The following is a 17528-nucleotide window of genomic DNA, read 5'->3' as shown; positions in this document are numbered from 1 at the left end:
GATACCAGATGGAGACTTGGAACATCAGGAATAAAAGAAAGCAATAGAAATGGTAAATGTCTGAGTAAATATAATTCACTGTTCCAATCTTGAATTCTCCAAAATGTGTTAGAGTTGAAAGCAAAAATTGAGCATCTTAGTGTATGTTAGTGTAATGTGGAACAACTGCAGCATAAAGGGAGGAGAATAAATGGACCTGTATGTGCTGGTTTGTTCTCTGCCTTCTACTTGAAATGGTAAAATAACTGGGGTTTTTAAAAAAGATTTTATTTATTTATTTGAGAAACAGAGAGCACAAGTAGGGTGAGGGGTAGAGGGAGAAGCAGATTCCCCACTGGGCAAGGAGCCTGACTTGGGTCTTGATCCCAGAACTCCAAGATAATGACCTGAGCCAAAGGCAGACATTTAACTGACTGAGCCACCCAGATGCCCCTAAAATACTGTTTCTAAGTAGACTGAAGAAATTAAGTACACTCAATCCCTGGAGCAACCACTGGGAAAGCAACTCTGCAAAGAGATCTAGTCAGAAACACTAAAATTGAATAAAAAAGAGAGAGGAAACAGAGGAATGAAAAACAGGGAACAGTTGGAAAACAAATAATAAATGGTAGATATAAATCTAAATATCTCACCAAAAAATCACATTAAATGTAAACGGTTTCAACACATCAGTTAAAACAGCATGGTTTTTGAAGTTGGGCCGACACTTAACTACCTGTGTGGCCTTGTATAGAAACCTTGCTTCTGTGAGCTTCAGTTTACTCATCTGTAAAATAATCCTAAAGAACATATGTACTTAGAGGGCTGCTGCAAAGATGAAATAAGATAATATATATAAGGAGTTGAACACATTCATCTGTTTAAAAAAATAGAGATATATACTTGCTGTCTATATATGCAGAGTATCTTTGGGAAGACATGTAAGAAACTGATATCTTAGTTGTCTATAGGAAGACCTGGGAGGCTGGGAACAGGGGTGAGAGGGATCATTTTTACTTTGATGGGCCCACAGTCTTTTATGTGCAATTTTGAAATCAAAAGAGCTCTGAAAACCAGGTATTGGTTTTGTTTTGTTTTTTCCGTAAGACTGGTACAAAACCTTTTTTAGGTAGCAGAAGTGAGGAGTGTTGTTTTTATCTAGGAGGAGGGGGAGCACAGAAGGAGGAAATTGTGGTCAGGATCACACTCAAATCCCCTAGCGGAGCCCCTATAGGAGCTAGGACATACCACCACATGAACCCAGCCAGGCACTTTTGCCTACAGCATTAGTGTGTAACACTCTCCTTCAGTTGATTTCAGATGAAGTAGTAGGGGCTTGATTTCAGAAACTATATACAAAAATTACCTTTTAATTCTTGTAATCTGCCTCATTCAACACATTCTGGACTGAGACTATTTTAATGTGGGTTCTGAGCATGTATTTAACAAGTTCAGAGTAGTGTGCATGTGTTATAATGAAGGCTGCATTAAGTATGTTGAGTCAAAGGATATGCTGTGACAATTTCAAGTACACAGTGGTTGGGGTGGGCCTGGCAGCTGCCTTTCCAGCCTTCATTGTTCCCTTTTTCTTCCCCTGTGCCATGCTCTGTGGCCTAGGAGAGAGAAAGAAAGCTGTGTGTTTCAGGAGCAATTTGGCTCTCTGTCCCAGGCATTTTTATAGCCATTTGAAGCCCCTTCTGTTTGCTGATCTGTACCAGAGCAGGTCTTGGGGATAACAAGTAAGATACTCTCAGCTCTCCAGTATACCTGGTGTATCAAGGGTGGCAGGATGATAACAGAGGTCACCAGAAATTTCCACCACCAGCTCCATGAACCATGACTTGGGAACAGTTATCTAGGTCAGGAAAAATTCCTTCCCTTGGAAATCTAGCCACGTCCACCTAAATTACAGTATCTTTTCTAGCATTATTAGGTAGAACTGACTGAAGAAACACCTCATTTAGATTTTTTTTTCCCAGTTCTTTAACTAAGGGCTTCTTACCTATAAGCATTTATTAGCTGCTGTTTACAAGTTTACAAAGCTCCTAAGGTCTGGCAAGACCCGCCCTCCCCCACCGCCGCCCCACCCCAAACCCAGAACTGCCAGGTTCATATTGCTCACTAGGGCTCCAGGCAGACTCCAAAGCACACTTTTGCAAATTCTAAATCTTTTTTGTTTTTATTATATCTATATCCTTTATAGAAAAAAAACAGGAAAGTATAAAGAAAATCATCCCAGGAGCAACTATCACTGTTTATATTTTCAGTGTGATTCTTTCTAGTTTTATTTATACATACACACCCACACACACATTTCTCACCCTTGATTTCCTAGACTCTCCCTTTTCCCCCACAGTCAACACCAGAGCATAAGCATTTTTTTCTTATCAGTTTAAAACACTCTAAGAATATATGGTCTTCATAATTGCATTTAGGAATATACCGTAACATGCTTATCTGGCTGCTATCTAGGCCAGTTCCAGTTCCCTTGATTAAAGCTTCTATGTGATATTTTCATTTGAATGATGTGTTCTTTAAGACAGATACCTAGATATAAAACTATTGGATCAAAGAGTATGAAAATGGGCAGCCCTGGTGGTGCAGCGGTTTAGTGCCGCCTGCAGGCCGGGGTGTGATCCTGGAGTCCCAGGATCGAGTTCCACATTGGGCTCCCTGCATGGGGCCTGCTTCTCCCTCTGCCTGTGTCTCTGCCTTTCTCTCTCGCTCTGTGTCTCTCATGAATAAATAAAAAATAAAATCTTAAAAAAAAAAAAAAGTATGAAAATACCTGACTTTTGAAAGACGCATATGTGGTATATACGTTAGACAGTATAGAACTGCTCTCCAGAAAGCATGCCCTCATTTCATGCTCCTAGCTCGTGCATACCCAGGGAGAGCAAAAATGGGCTCTTGGTATGGGGGTGAAAAACTCTGAGGTTGCAGTGGTTTGTGGCCCTCCAGCGGGCTGCAGTGAGTACACAGATACATGGTGTCTGTGGGATTGAAGTGTCATACAGAGGCCATCATGGAAAAAGGCCGAGGAGCCCTGTTCTAGCTGTGTGTGGGCACCCATTTCACTCCACTCCTGGAAGCTTTTAAATCTTAGTCTTGGAGTTCTGGTTTTGGTTTTCCGATATTTTCTGATCTAAAAGTTCTTGGTTCTTTACACAAAGTTTAAGAACTTGAGAAATGTGTAAATAAATAAAATTTATCTGGAGGTTACCACAGTTAATATTTGTATTTTTGACAGTCTGGAGATCCTCCTTGTTTTCAGCTTCGTGTTCAGCTCCTTTCCTATTGCCTCTGTAATATTATCAGTGTTGGTCTGTGCCGAAGACCACTTTGAAGTGTCTGGTGTGTTATGGTCTCAGGCACAGGTTTTCCCCTCCCCCCATACCGGGGAATGCATTTGGGCCCTGCAGGTGTCAGGTTCAAGCCCCTGGGAACCCACGAGCCCAACTGCTCTGGGACTTATGGTAATTGCCCCTTGTTTGTTTCAGGTGTGATCCCCTGGGCCCATTTGCTGTCGGGGGAGAGGACCTGGACCCCTTTGGGTGAGTACTGCTGGGGAGGGGGCAGCAACACAACCTACTCTTGTGACTTTTCAGCCCAGCTCATCTTCTAATCTTAGAGCTTTTCGTCAGACTCCTTTGGGGTGAAGGAGGCTGCTGTAGCTGAGCAGCCAACAAGTCACTGCCGCTGTTCTGCTCTGCTGTGCCCGGAGCAGTGCCAGAAAGCCCTGTGTTTTGGGAATGACTGAGCAAGCCCAGCTAGCAGCCTCTGTCATGCCTTAGCCTACTGGCCCTGGTGGAGGACCACAGCCTCCCTTGGATGGAAGGTTTCTCAGGTGCAGACTGAAGAGCACACGGGGGGCCACAGACTGATGGGCAGTTCAGGGCTATTCAAAGGTCAACGTTACTTGCTTGGGGGAGTCTCTGATCCCCATTAGACTGTGTGTGGTGGTTGTCAGGCACCCAACAAAGTCATTATAGCCTGGCTATGCCCTGTCTTCCCTGAATGCTTCTGAGTAGATTTTAATCTCTGCTGCAAAGTGACCCCAACTTGAGCCTTTCTTTTAGACAGTGGGAAATCACAGGAGCCTATAGTTAAGCTGGAACAGTGACCTCAAATTTTGGGGAACATCAACTCACTCATCCTGCTTTGAGCACAAGGGGGTTGGGTCCATGGAACTCCATGCTGACAGGAGCCAGACTTGGGCAACCTACGTGCTGTCATGGATCACCCTGAGCCCCTCTAAGGAAACACAAGAAAGCCAGCCTTGTGAATTGTCTCCAAGCTACTACTAGTCCTTAGATCTAAAGTAGTACTCTGCAGAGCCTTGTGATGGATTTACATTGACCTTGGCAGGTTCCAGCACCTGTTCTTTTTATTTATTTATGTATTCATTCATTCATTCATTCATTCATTCATTCATTTTGGAGAGAGAGAGAATGAGCAGGGGGAGGCACAGAGGGAGAGGGAGAAGCAGGCTCCCCACTGAGCAGGGAGCCCAGTGCTTGGCTTGATCCTAGACCTTGGGATCACGACCTGAGCCAAAGGCAGACGCTTAACTGACTGAGCCACCCAGGCACCCGTGGCACCTATTCTTGATAAAATTGTCCCCCCTGCAAGTAGGACATGGCAGGAATCTCAATTTTGTGGGTTCAGGGAGCCCGAAGAGCTAGCAGGCCAGGCCATGAGTGTCAAGAAAGGTGTGCTCTTTGCATTCTTGTTCTTGCACACTTCCTGCGCAGATGGCGCTCAGGCAACCATCCACCTACATCTGCTTGGGCTGTGCAGAGTACATACCCCCTCCCCCCCCGCATTCTTGGTCCCCTTTCCCCTCCTTCGCCCCTTCTCCAGCAGCTGCTTGCCACTCCTGCTCACACATCTTTTCTTGCCTCAGGTGTCGAAGAGGTGGCATGATCGTGGATCCCCTGAGATCTGGCTTCCCAAGAGCACTCATTGACCCATCCTCGGGCCTCCCAAACCGTCTTCCTCCAGGCGCTGTGCCCCCAGGAGCACGCTTTGACCCCTTTGGACCCATTGGGACCAGCCCATCTGGGTAGGTACTCAGGCCTGCTGAGAAGTAAGGCCTGATGGCAGCTCTGCTCCGTGTTGCAGGAACAAGGGATCTGACTCCAGGTACAGAGTCACCACTGGGCTCCATCCACAACTGCCAAGGGAATGGAGCCTCCTCCAGGCCTCTGCCAGATACTTCCCTGGAGCTCCCGATCCCTCAATGCCTCCCTTCCTCCAGCCCCTCTCAGGGAGCACTCAGAGGAGGAGCTACTCATACTTGAGGAAATTTAATCTGCATCAGGAACTCAGGATTCCTGGGTGCATATTACTGTCCACATCCTATAGAAATCAAGGCCTTGAAAGATGAATTAACTCTCCAAGGTGGGAGAATCAGGATTCAAACCATGACCGTAGAGCACATGCTCTTAAACCCCACAAAATCCTGCATTGTTCTGGTGGACAAACTCCCTCAGCTCAGGACCGCATTCATCACTCCCAACTCACCAGCCCCTCTTTCCATTCCAGACCTAACCCAGACCATCTCCCCCCGCCGGGCTACGATGACATGTACCTGTGAAGGCCTCAAGAATGTAACATCCCAGCCTTCCCTCCACTCTCCTGGAGCTGCCACTGCTGGCCCCATCAGCAACCGTGTTCTTGCGGGCTGGGGGCAAGGGACTCTGCCCATGTGTTTGCGGGCCGGCTGGGATTGCCTCCCCCCTACCTGTCAGAGCCAAGGCACTTGCTGCAGCTTTCCACCTGGCTGCATATAGGTCCCATAGAGAAATCAGTGTTTCTCTCCCCACCAGCTGCCCCACACTTCTCAAAGGAGACTCCGGCAACATATACACTTGGTCTGATGCAGTCCCAGCTGCAGCGCTATAAGAACAGAACGCATTTTGGATGTTATTATAAGAACCAAATGTCAATACAAAAATCATGTTGCCAGTCTCCCACTGTTCTTTACTGCCCAGCTTCTTCCATTTCTGACACGTAGAGCTTGTCTTTGTAGGGCTAAATGACTCTTTTCCTACCCGGGGCTTGTTCTTGCACCTTCTCTTCATAGATTGCTTTTTTGCTCCTGACCTCACTAAGTGGGTCCCCATGTGACTGCAGAGATGAAAATGAGGGACTGGAAACCCCATAGGGCCCTAAGGATGACTTTCACAAGGGCAGGCATGTAGCAAAAAGCCTGTCGTTCCGAGAAGGGCAGAGTCCTCCAGTTCTGCCTGTCTGCACACATCCTCTGGTCTGTCTGTACCTGGACAATGGCAGCCTCTAAGCAGAATAAACAGACCTGAAGTCTGAGCTCATTTCTGCTACCAACTTAACCCAAGGGGCTTTCCCGTCCACTTTCTTGTGGCCTATGAGATCTGAGGGGCCTTTCCTACTCTAAAACATTCTGGGGTCTGCTTCTGTGTAGCTACTGCTAGGAACTGGAGCAGAGGAAGGAATGAAGTTTTGAGGCTCTGTGTGGCACTTCCCTATAGTGTAACTATAGGGAAGTCCCCCTCGGGGCCCAGACAAGAAGAGCACAGGAGCATGGGTTCCATCAGAGTGTGGTATTGAACTCCAGAAAGGAGCAGGGAGCCCAGCCTCTGGAAGCCAGTGGCTGTGGTGGATGGAGGAGCTACTAAAGCAGGAAACAACCCAGGGAGGGCCTTTCACCAGGGAGCCCCAGCCTCTAGAAACCTGTGTCCTTTGTCCAGGACCGCCTGACTTCTGGTGTTCTCCGGATCCTTTTCAGCCCGAGGCCTGACAGACGTGGTCAGTGATGAACCCCTGTGCTGGAGTGGAAAGAGCACCAAAGAGCATCAGGCTCAGAGGCAAGAGATCAAGGCACTCACTAGTCACTTTCCCTCCGCAACTAGCATTTCATCCATTGGTGGGTCATTTTACATCTCAGCTCCTTGGGTTCCTTCCCGGATACTAGGACATAATATTTATCTGTGGGTAGAGGATAAGCTACCAGAGCCTTCCTGAGGTGTCTGCTAATATGCTATAGACTGGAACTGCCTGTCTGCCCTGCCTGAGAGTGGGTTAGGGGTAAACTAAGTTGGGGTCTGGGTCAGGAGGCTAGCATGAGCAGACTCCCCAGGCATTTCTGGCAGGCCCTATCTCAGGCACCAATCTAGTAAAAGACACTCTGGAAGCCTTTAGAACATTTCCACTCTGGAGAGGGACTCAGAGATTAGGCAGAGCTGCAAATGCAGTCATCAGTCCAGGGCCTGCAGGTAGATGGAGGTTTCTTTTTGGGAACTGGGTCATACCTGCTACAGAAAGGACTTGGGACACTTCGGTCACACAAGCATCCTTTATTATGAAAGGAAGCATTTAAAGGAACATCACACTAGAAACCATCAGACAGGCAGGGAAAGTAGACCACTTTTAGAACCATGATTCAAGGAAAAGGTGATTGGAACAATAAATTCGCCACTTAGGTTTTCTAGCACTAGAGGTCGAAAGGATGCTCCTATACACAATTCTGTTTTCTGAAAACAAACTTCAGGGATTCTCCTCTGCAGAATCTGCCACTTTTTGCATGTGTCTCCTTGTATCAGGGACACTAAGAAACATATACAATGTCTTAGTTGTGTGGGGGTAGTGAATGGGGCCTTCAGGAACTTTCAAGTCATGGTGTCTGTGATTGTCCTCTTCTGGGCCACTTCCCCCTCCCAGCTGTGAGCAGTTGCCAAGTAGCCAAAAGGAATGGTATTGTGGATGTGTCCTGTGGAATGGAAAGGTGGGAGCCTTAACAATAAATATCAGCACTTCATAACCTGTGCCTTCTTTAAAAAAAAAAAAAAAAAACAGCTTTATTGAGATATATCATATGCTCATAAATTTCAAGTGTGCGTGTCGGTGGTTTATAGTATATTCACAGTGTTGTGCATCCATCAACACATCTAATTCCTGAACATTTTCACCACCTCAAAAAGAAACCCCATACCTACTAACAGTCACCCCCCACTAACCACCTTCCAGCCTTAGGCAACCCGCTAGTCTTTTTTCTCTCTCAAGATGAGATCTCAAGATCTGTTCTGGACAGTTTGCATAAGTAAAATCACACAATATGTGACCTTTTATGTCTGGCTTCTTCCACTTAGCATTTTCAAGATTCATATCCATGCTGTAGCATGTGTCAGTACTGCATTCCTTTTTATGGCTGAAGAATATTCCATTGTGTGGATATATACCACATTTTCTTCATCCACTTATCAGTTAATGAATAGTGGTTGGTTTTTTTTCCACTTTTTGTTTGTGTGGATAATGGTGCTGTGGACATTTGTGTAACAGGTTTCTTTGTAGACCTAGGTTTTCAGTTCTCTTGGGTATATACCTAGGAATGGAATTGCTCGATTGTGTGGCAATTCAGTTTAAACAGTTAAATTTTGAAGAACTGCTAGACTTTTCCAGACTGCCTGCACCATTTTACATTTCCACTACCAGGGTATGAAGGTTCTGGTTTTGCCAAATTCTCACTAGTACTTGTTAGTCTTCTTGCATATAGCTATCCTAGTAGGTGCAAAGTGATATTTCATTATGGTTGGTTTTGTCTTCTGTTTAAAAAAAAAAAGAAAAGAATTTTTTCTAGGCTGAGCAAGACAGATCAGAACCAGTCACCCCTGGGGTGACCATGGCTGGTGAGCTACAGAGGGATTGGGTTTGACTTGGGAAGATTCTGATCAGAATGTGCAGTACTTCTAGGAAGTACTTCTAGGGAAGTTCCTCTGACCTTTTCAAGTCTAGTGCAGTTCATGGCACTCTTTTGCTTGGTTTACAATTCCTGTTTACCTAGTCGCTTACAAGGAAAATAAACGTGTGATTCCAAATCCTTATCTTTTGTTGATGTGCCATAAATCACTTGTCCTACCTCTGAGAGCCCCCCATGTCCTCACCTGCTGCTCCTTGCCTTGTTTCCTTCCTACTTCCTATAGCTGGCCATCTTTCTTTTTGCTTCTGTCTACTCTGTGTCCTGTGTCTGGCTGCACCATGGGCCAGGATACAGAGGAATACCACAGCCACAGTTCCCCAGCTTGCCTGAGCCTAACAGTCTCCTGAGGTGCTTGGTTAAAAGTTTGAGATGCTCTGGTGTACAATCTTTGTATCACTTCCTTTCACTTGGCTATCAGGTGCAAAGAATTCAGCCAGTCGTCTTGGTTTGTGGCACACGATGACTAATGCATGTTAGAACTCCCTCATTTTGTTTTTCGAGTTTTATCCCTTATACCCACTCCATTCCCTTACACCTATGGGTCACTCACATGTGTTTCATATATGTTTCTAAATATACATGTACCCTTGTAAAATAACATCCATTATATCTTCAAATCATAACAACCATAATGAGGTAGTGTCCTCTTTCTCTAAACCAGAAAAAGAGTTTGAAAAGGTCCAGTAAGCTTGGCTTGCTCAAAAGTCAAGCAGGAGTCTTAAGAATCAGGTGGGCATGGGTATGACTCACAGAATTACCTTTGTTGGCATGTGGCCTTATCTACAAAATGAGCATTACCTCTACCTTCAGGATCGTTGCAGCATCCAGCCAAATAGTGTATCTTAAAAACAGATAGTTGGAGCTCAGTACCAGTTATTACTGAGGCCATATGGATGGAGGATAAAGGCTCAGCATAAAGCTGCCCTCCAATGCAAGAAACAAGCATTTATCTGGTACCCATGGTGTACTCAACTTTTCTTTAAAAAAAAAAAAAAAAAAAAAAGATTGTATTTATTTATTCATGAGAGACACAGAAAGAGGCAGAGAGAGGAGCAGGCTCCCCGTAAGGAGCCTGATGCAGCACTTGATCCCAGGTCCCTGGGATCACACCCTGAGCCAAAGGCAGATGCTCAACCGCTGAGCCACCCAGGTGTTCCTACTCAGCTTTTCCTACTCATGTAGCACCCTAGCCACCCACAAGGCAAACACTGTTAGCCTCAGTAGTTGACATTCTAGGCTTGCTCCTCTAGGGATGGCAGAACCACGAGGAGAACCTGAGTCAGCCTGGTTCTAAAGCCAGTGCTCTTTTTGTAGAACTGCTATACCCAGATCCCCAGATCCTCTCCAGGGGAGGAGCATGGATCTGTGTGCAGGACCCATTCCTGAAGCTGGAAAGTAGAAGTCAGGACTTGTGTGAAAAAGGAACAATGCAGCATAATCCCCAGGATGGTCTAAGACTCTCAGGTGTGCCATGTGTATCTCATGTTGTTGAGCACTTCCATCTACAGCCACAGCGCCCAGAGTACCCACATTAGGAGCCTGTGAAATTACCCAGCACAACCCCTATTTCAGAGGAAGAAACAGGCCTGTGAAGCCCCTCTGTGAGGGTGAGCTCCTGAGAGCCATCACCAGGCCCAGAGATGGGCTTGGGGTCTGTGCAGGGCTTTGTCACCTGTCCCCAAGGGATGCTCACCTCTGCCTTCTAAGTATAGTAGGATCAGAGCAACTCTCTCCATTGAACAGATGAAAAAGCAGGTCCAGAGCTGTTGAGTGGCCTTCCCAAAGCTTCAGACCACAGAAACTGTAGCTCCACTAAACTGCCCATAACAGTCATGTTGGTCTCATAGGAGTCTCCTTCCCTTCTACCTCCTCCCCTCAGCTAGGCTGAGTGTTAGAGGAAGGGCCATCCAGGTTCAGCACCCTGGTCAGCACCAACCTTCGGTGCAGCTGCCTTTGGAGGATAAGCCAAACTGTGGTGGCTACTCTCTGATCCAGGATAATCCATTCCTGGGGCAAGCAGGCAGGCATCGGTAAGAGAAAAGGGCCTGGACCTAGGTGTTGTGCCTCTAAGGCAGTCCTTCCCTTCCCTCCTTCAGATTAGAATCACAGGAGCGCAGTCCCAGGACATAAAATTCAAGTAAGAAGCTTATGAAGAAGAGAGGGACAGGTAGAGGGTCTGAGGCATAGTGATCTTGGGCAAGTCCTGGCGCCCTGTGGCTTTCCTCATCAGTAAAATGGGGTTAAAGTTGGACCTGTCTGCAAGATCCTGCCCATCTGTGAGAATCCATGATTCTAAGTGGGCCTTGGGCCTGGCCCAGTTCAGCACTCCCTCTCTAGCCTTCCGCCTTTCCACTACAGAGCTTCCCAACATGTTGAAACTACAGGCCTCAAAGTGGCAGCCCACAGCCCAGATCCACCCAAAGACATACTCTTGCCCCCATGTTATTAAATAATAAGAGTCCTGATGGCATATTATTAAGTTTGAGTCTTGACTCTGCTAGGTATCAGCCTGTGTGACCTTGGGCAAGTCACTTAACCTCAGCTTCCTCATCTGTACAATGGAAGTAATGATAACATCTACTCAGCAAGGTGGTTGAGAGATTTAAGTGAGCTATTAGTGCCAAATGCTTAGAAGAGTGCCTGGCAGAGAACACAATATTTCACTTAAAAATGGGATGACTGACGTATGTAATGCATAACTGATTCATTGAAATGTACAAACACAAAGTATTTTCTTTCATCCAGCTGACCTCTGTCAATTCCCCCTTTCTCACCCCTACATCTACAGCCCAAGAACAGCCCTTTGATTCTCAGACTCAGTCCAGTCCAAGTAAAACTTTCCAGCTCACGTGCCATTTTAATAGGTCTCCCCTGACCTCTCAGACCTTTGCTGCTCCTCTGTGGTAGGGTGAGGAGAAGGAAAACAGAAAAAAGTATCTCTTCACTGGCATGGTGGGGATGGGGTAGGGGAGTGGTGCTCTTGCTCTAGTTCATACTGGGTGGGTTGGTGGTTTTTTTGGTGCTGGGGTTCCCAGTAAGCAGCAGGTATAATTTGAGGGGTGATGAGAGCTGTGTCCTGGACCCTCAGAGGGGATGGGGGCTTCTATCTAGTCCACCAGAGGCTCATAGCCCATCTGCTTCTCGGGTTAGTGTGCTGGCTACACAACTACCTGTGCCCCCAATAGCTCCAGCCTCCTCTCCCCTTGGGGCCCCGCCAGCCACAGGGTCCTCCATGTGCCTACCTTTCTAGGGCCTCAGAACACCAGGAAAGAATGCAGGACTGCCCTTCCTACCTAGCAGGACTGCTACCTGTGCCCTTCCAACACCACTGTCGCTTCGAGCCAGCACAGGCCACTTCCATGGCCCCCCACATCAGAAATTTTCCAGGTCAGCAACAGACCTCATCTTGTTCACAAACCCCTCCCTCCTGAGCTCCAGAAGGCCTATCTCAAGTCCTTTCAAGAGTACGCTCCATACAGTTTGCATCTGTTCAGTACTGGATCCCCAAAACGTAGCAGAGAATTGGTACTCAAATATTTGTTGAAAAAATGAACAAAGAAGGATCCTCGGATGGCCAGCATTTAGATGGTCTGCAGGGCTAGCACTTCAAGCCTCCAGCCAAGAGGCAGAGGTCAGTCCACTTCTTGAGGGTGCACCTAATCTCCTGGAGTGACTTGGGAAGCCCTGGGCAGGGGCCGGGTGGATATCTGGGCCCAGGAGGCGGCATCTCATCAGACACTCTCATGTCCTTAGTTTTGACTGTCAACAGTTCTCAAGCCATGGGATAATCCCTGTCAGCATCCTTTTACCCACAATGTCCAGATGTCCAGTTGCTCCTGACAAATGAGGAGCCCTAGCAAGTCTGAGCCCATCCACCACAGGGCACCAGCCAGCCAGAGCTGAGCTGAAGCAAGCGCCCCTTTAATCCTGCCACCAGTGTCCACAGCCACCTGCTTCTTTCGTGAATGTCACCTGGTAGGCCCTGCTTTCATCTTTGATGGGAAAGGGTGAGGTGTTTCAGGAGGAGAGTCAGGGGGCTAACAGGTGAGTCAGCAATAGTGACAACTCACCTGTGGGCCCCTTACCCTCAGGAGTGGCTTTAGTGAAAGAAGATGTGGACACAAAGAAAGGAGCCAAAAAGGAGGAGGATAGGGGGATGGGAAGAGAAGAGGGGAGAGGGAGGAACGTGGCCCTTTCTGAAAGCCCTTGACATTAAGTATTGGCCCCCATGCCCCACCCCCAGGGAAAGACCAGCATGGCAGCCCCTTCTTCTGCCCTCCCTGCTCCCCTGGTGGGGCCAGCTTTCCTACCAGAAGATCCTTCCATTCACTAACCTTCCCCTAGGCCCAGCTGAGCAGCAGTCAGCACCTTGACCTTGGCAGCTTGAGGGCGTAGAGGACCGGGCTGCCAAGACAAGCCTGGAGGTTAAGGTCCTGTCCTCTGGCTGCAGCTGGAGACCACAGTCCCGTGGACTGGCCTCCACAGTGCCCGTGTTAACCGCTACAGTACATCTGCCATCAGAAGAGTCTTCCACACACATCTGCAGGCCATCATGATGGTCGGCAGCGAGCTCTCACCATGTACCAGGCCCTGTGCCCTGCCCTATACCACTGTGAACTCAGACTCCTCATAACAACTCTGTGAGCTGAGGACTGACACGCCCACAATGACACGCCTCCCTTCAGCATGCCTCAGCACAACACCCCAGCACAGAACCTACAGACCTTCCTCCCCTTTCTTACCCTCCCAGGTAAACCCCGAGCTTTGTATTTCACTGAGCCTCTGCCCGTGCTCTTCCCTGCCCAGTATACCCTTCTCCCCCATGTCAGGCACTCTCATATCAGATAAGACCTCCCTATTTAAGATTCTATTAGTCATCTCCCTTCCAGGAAAGCCCTTTCTGACCCCAACTCAATCAGATACTTCCTCTGTGTACGTGTGTGTGTGTGTGTGTGCACGCGCGCGCGCACACCCTGACATGCACTGTTCTGTTTCCCCAGGCAGTCTATGACTAACTTAGGGACAGGGGCGTGTGTCCCCACAGTACCTTCCCAGGGAAGAATGCTGATGAGATGCGAATGAATGAGTGTGAATAGCTCATTGTATTGGCAATTATGAAGTGCCAGGCACTGGGCTCAGTGTGCTACAGGTATCTCATTTACTGCTTGCCATGCCTTCTGGGGAAGGTGCTGTTATTAGTGCCCCCGTTTTACGGATGAGGAAGCAGAGGCTCAGAGACATTAGACATTAACCAAGCATCCAGGCAATCAGACTCTGAAGCCAGTTTCCAATACACTGATGGGCCATCTGTCAACCTCCACCATGAAATTTGAGTAGGGACAAAGCTCAGAAGTATGGGGCCTCCTGGGAGAAGGAAGGCAATAATCTTGCCAACTGCAACACCATTCAGATATCCTGGACCTCCTCATTTGCTCCTGGATGACCTGACCCAGGAAAAGGAATGATCTGGGGAAGAAGGGAATGAGGGAGATACAGAGGGCCAGGCTCTGGCCATTGGGACATTGGCTCTCCTTAATGAATGGGGGTTGAAAGCTAGAGGGGAGTCTCTTGATTAAATCCTCCCAACTCTACTATGCGCCATCCCTAAAGATACCCAACACCTGATGAGTAATGTAACATACCTCCACTAACAAGGAGCTCCCTACCACTCCAACCAGGACAAGGTCTCAGCAAGCTCCTCCCTCCTTAGCTAAAACCTACCTCCTTGGGGATATCACAGGGAGTCTACTCTCTCTCAGAAAAATCAACAGGCCCAGATGGAGGGCATCTCCTTGACTTTGTCAGCATGACCAACACCCTACTTTCCTCACCAACAGAACCCATAGACGGAACTCCAGCTCCTGTGGCTTCTTCATAATACCTCCCTTCCCTCTCCCTCCTCCTGCCCTTCCAAAGCTCTCCAGACATGGAGTAACATACTCTTAACTTTGAAATGTCCTCTGCTTGTATTTCCTGATCTCCTCAGTCCCCAAACAAGGCAGAGTGGCAAGGTTCCAATTTCATCCTGGAGGACCAGAGGGGGAATGATGGCCCAGAGGCCCACAGGGAAGGGGTGACTTACAGGACCTGGCTCATCTGGTTCCCAGCCAGGACCACACAGTTCCCCTCCCAAGATGCCAGTTGGAAAGACTCTGTGGACATCTCCCCTGCCTACCCCCACCCCACAGGGAAGCAGGAAGAATGGAGACACCAGGATAATCGGGAAAGGGGAAACTTCACTGTTGCTGTGAGGTTAGCATCCTGGGAACTGCAAGGCCTGTGGCTTCTGGAGAAAGAGGGTACGTTCTCAATAATCCAGAGGTTGCTTTAGTTTGGAACTGCTTCAAAAGAGCACATGTCCTGGCTTCCGAGCTAGGTCAGACAAGAGGATGTCGTGTGAATGTGTGTGCACACCCACATGTGTGCATGCACAGGCATGTGCTCCTGCACGTGTGGGTATGTGTACATGTGTACATGTACTTAGGGGGGACATTTTAAAGAGAATCCCAGAGAAGGTGACGCTTATTCTCAAGGAAGGCAGCAGTTATGAGGAATCTCCTCAACAACACTGGGGAAAAAGGGTCTTCCTCCGTCAGAGAAAGTCCTCTACCTCTCCCACATAATAAAGCAGTACCAAGGGCCTGAGAGAGGAGGCAGATGGGTTCCCAAGCTCCAACTTCAGGTCCCAGAGACAACTCTGTCCCTACTTCCAGCCACGGGATCTTCTTCTGCATGACTATCTCCCATCCCTAAGTGGGGCTCTAGGAGCTGAGGCAGGGGCTGTGGGTCTCTGGGACCCAGCAGGGCCTGGGTCAGTGCAGCAGACAGAGGAAACTTTGGTTACGTTCATTCATTCAACAGTGAACACCTACCAGGTGTCAAGCCGTGTTCCAACCCTGGGACTATGAAATGCCAGCCCTCCTGTTGCTTGCAATCCAGTGGGCAGGTGGTGGGAGAGATAGACAATAAGTAAGTATAAAACACAGCCAGCTGAATGGCAATTAGTGCTCTGGAGAAAAATCAGGGAAGAAAAAGAGAATGATGTTGGAGTGGGGGAAAGGTGTAATTTTAAATAGGCAGTCAGCAGAGGATTCATTGAAAAGGTGATACTGAATAAAGCCCCTAAGGAGGTGAGCGAGTGGGCCTTGCACATTTTAAGGGAAAATGCCTTTCTGGTAGAAGGAGCAGCAAGTGCAAAGGCCCTAGAGGTGGTAGTGTGCCTGGCAGGAATGGCAAGGAGGCAAGTGTGGATGGAGAGAGCAAAGAAGCAACGGGTGAGAAATAGGTCAGAGAGGCATAGGAGCCAGATTTCGTAGGGTTTCATGGGCCACATGGGGGATGTACCCATGTCTGGGGGACCTGAATTTATGCAATTTCAGGGGCTATTCTATTCTTTATTCTTTAAAGAATAAAGAAAATCAAAATTACAAATAAAACTTTGACTCAGAGCCTTGGAGGGGCCTGGGGCAAGTGAGGGACCTAGACAGTACATCTACCTCTGGCCAAAGGGAGAATTTTGGCTTCTGCCCAGAGCGAGAGGGAGCCATAGGAGGGTTTTGAGCAGAGAGTGACCTGACCCAATTAAATCTGGCTGCAAAGTGGAAGGCGAAATGGACACAGAGGGTGGACAGGAGAGAAATTCAAATTCCAATGAGCAATGTGGACCAGGTAATTGTAGCCTAGGGGTGGGCAGGGGGCAGATTCCTAACACAGAACCAACCAGCTATGCTCATGGGTAGGATGAGAGGTATGGGAGGAGGCAGGTAGAATGTGGGCCTGGCGTTTAAGGCCTAATCCAGTTATCCCCCAACTGAGGTGGGGAAGGAGTGAGCATATTGACTGGACTTCATACATCTCCCACTTCACAGATAAAGAACACAATACTCAGGTGGAGCTGGACTCGGTGGAGCCTGGACTCAAAGCCAGGTTTTACCAACTCCAAAGTAGATATCTAACACACAAGGGAAGCAAGGTTTGGGGGACCCTAATAGCATATCGGGTAGGAGAGGCAGTTCCTGGAGGTGAGGCACGGTCCAGTGACCACAGGGTCTCCTGGGACCACTTCACACCTACCATCAAAAAACCTGCAAAGAATGTTCTCGGTACCGTGCACCATGCTCCTCCCTGATTCCTTCCTAAACCTGTTTCTGCCCCACCGTCTGGGAGAGCTCAGCTGCAGTCTTGGGGAAATGTTTTTGGCATCTCTCAAGTTTTCTTAATTCACTGACAAGGTAATGACTGCCTTGATCCATTATACGAATTTTCTAAAGGAGTTTCTGCATTAGGATGCAAAGCAGGCTTCTCTGGCTTCAAGAAAACCTGAGATTCCCGGGATTTCATCTTCTAACAGATTTAGCCCTTAAATACAATTCACTGCCTTTAAACTGATCAGAATCGGTGGCCCCATATGCATCCACTCAACAAGTTTGTGTCAAATGAGGCCCCCGCCGTCATGGTAATCCATGTGGCTTGGACCAGTATTTCTATTATCATCACTGTGGATTTTGAAAGGCCTCAGCCCATCCTTTGGGATGTTCAGCATGGCTGCAGTTTACCTAGAAGGGCTCCTGCCACTCTGTGCATCTACTCCTCCCTTGGAGTGCAGGTGGGGGGAATAGAAACATCAGGGAAGCCCCGGACTTGTGAAGCTTTTACCAAGTCCGAGGCTTTGTTCTTTTGAAACCATACCCCTTCGGCACCAGGAACAGGACCCAGCAGACCAAGCTGAAGAGCCCTTGTCCCCTCTAGTCCTCCCCCAGCCCTCTGCTCCTGGCAAAATCTGCCAGCAGGAGCAGATATTTGATCTGTCCTA

The 17528-nt window shown here is 48.0% G+C and overlaps 1 protein-coding gene across 4 annotated transcripts in view; it reads left to right on the top strand.

Annotated features, from left to right (window-relative positions):
* The window catches only part of PSMF1 (proteasome inhibitor subunit 1), a 45464-nt gene extending 37684 nt beyond the window's left edge, over positions 1-7780 (top strand). For 2 of the 4 annotated variants that reach the window (XM_025469581.3, XM_025469580.3), the window contains exons 6-8: positions 3480-3533; positions 4886-5044; positions 5527-7780. In XM_025469581.3, coding sequence (XP_025325366.1) covers positions 3480-3533; positions 4886-5044; positions 5527-5578 — 265 coding nt within the window. In that variant the 3' untranslated portion in view covers positions 5579-7780. The remainder of the gene's footprint in view (positions 1-3479; positions 3534-4885; positions 5045-5526) is intronic. The other 2 variants (XM_049100191.1, XM_025469579.3) reach the window with 1 other exon arrangement.
* The last annotated feature ends 9748 nt before the right edge of the window (positions 7781-17528 follow it).

This window comes from Canis lupus, chromosome 24 (assembly GCF_003254725.2).
Source record: "Canis lupus dingo isolate Sandy chromosome 24, ASM325472v2, whole genome shotgun sequence".
NCBI classification, from domain to species: Eukaryota; Metazoa; Chordata; class Mammalia; order Carnivora; family Canidae; genus Canis; species Canis lupus.
This window is presented reverse-complemented; position numbering and strand designations above follow the sequence as displayed.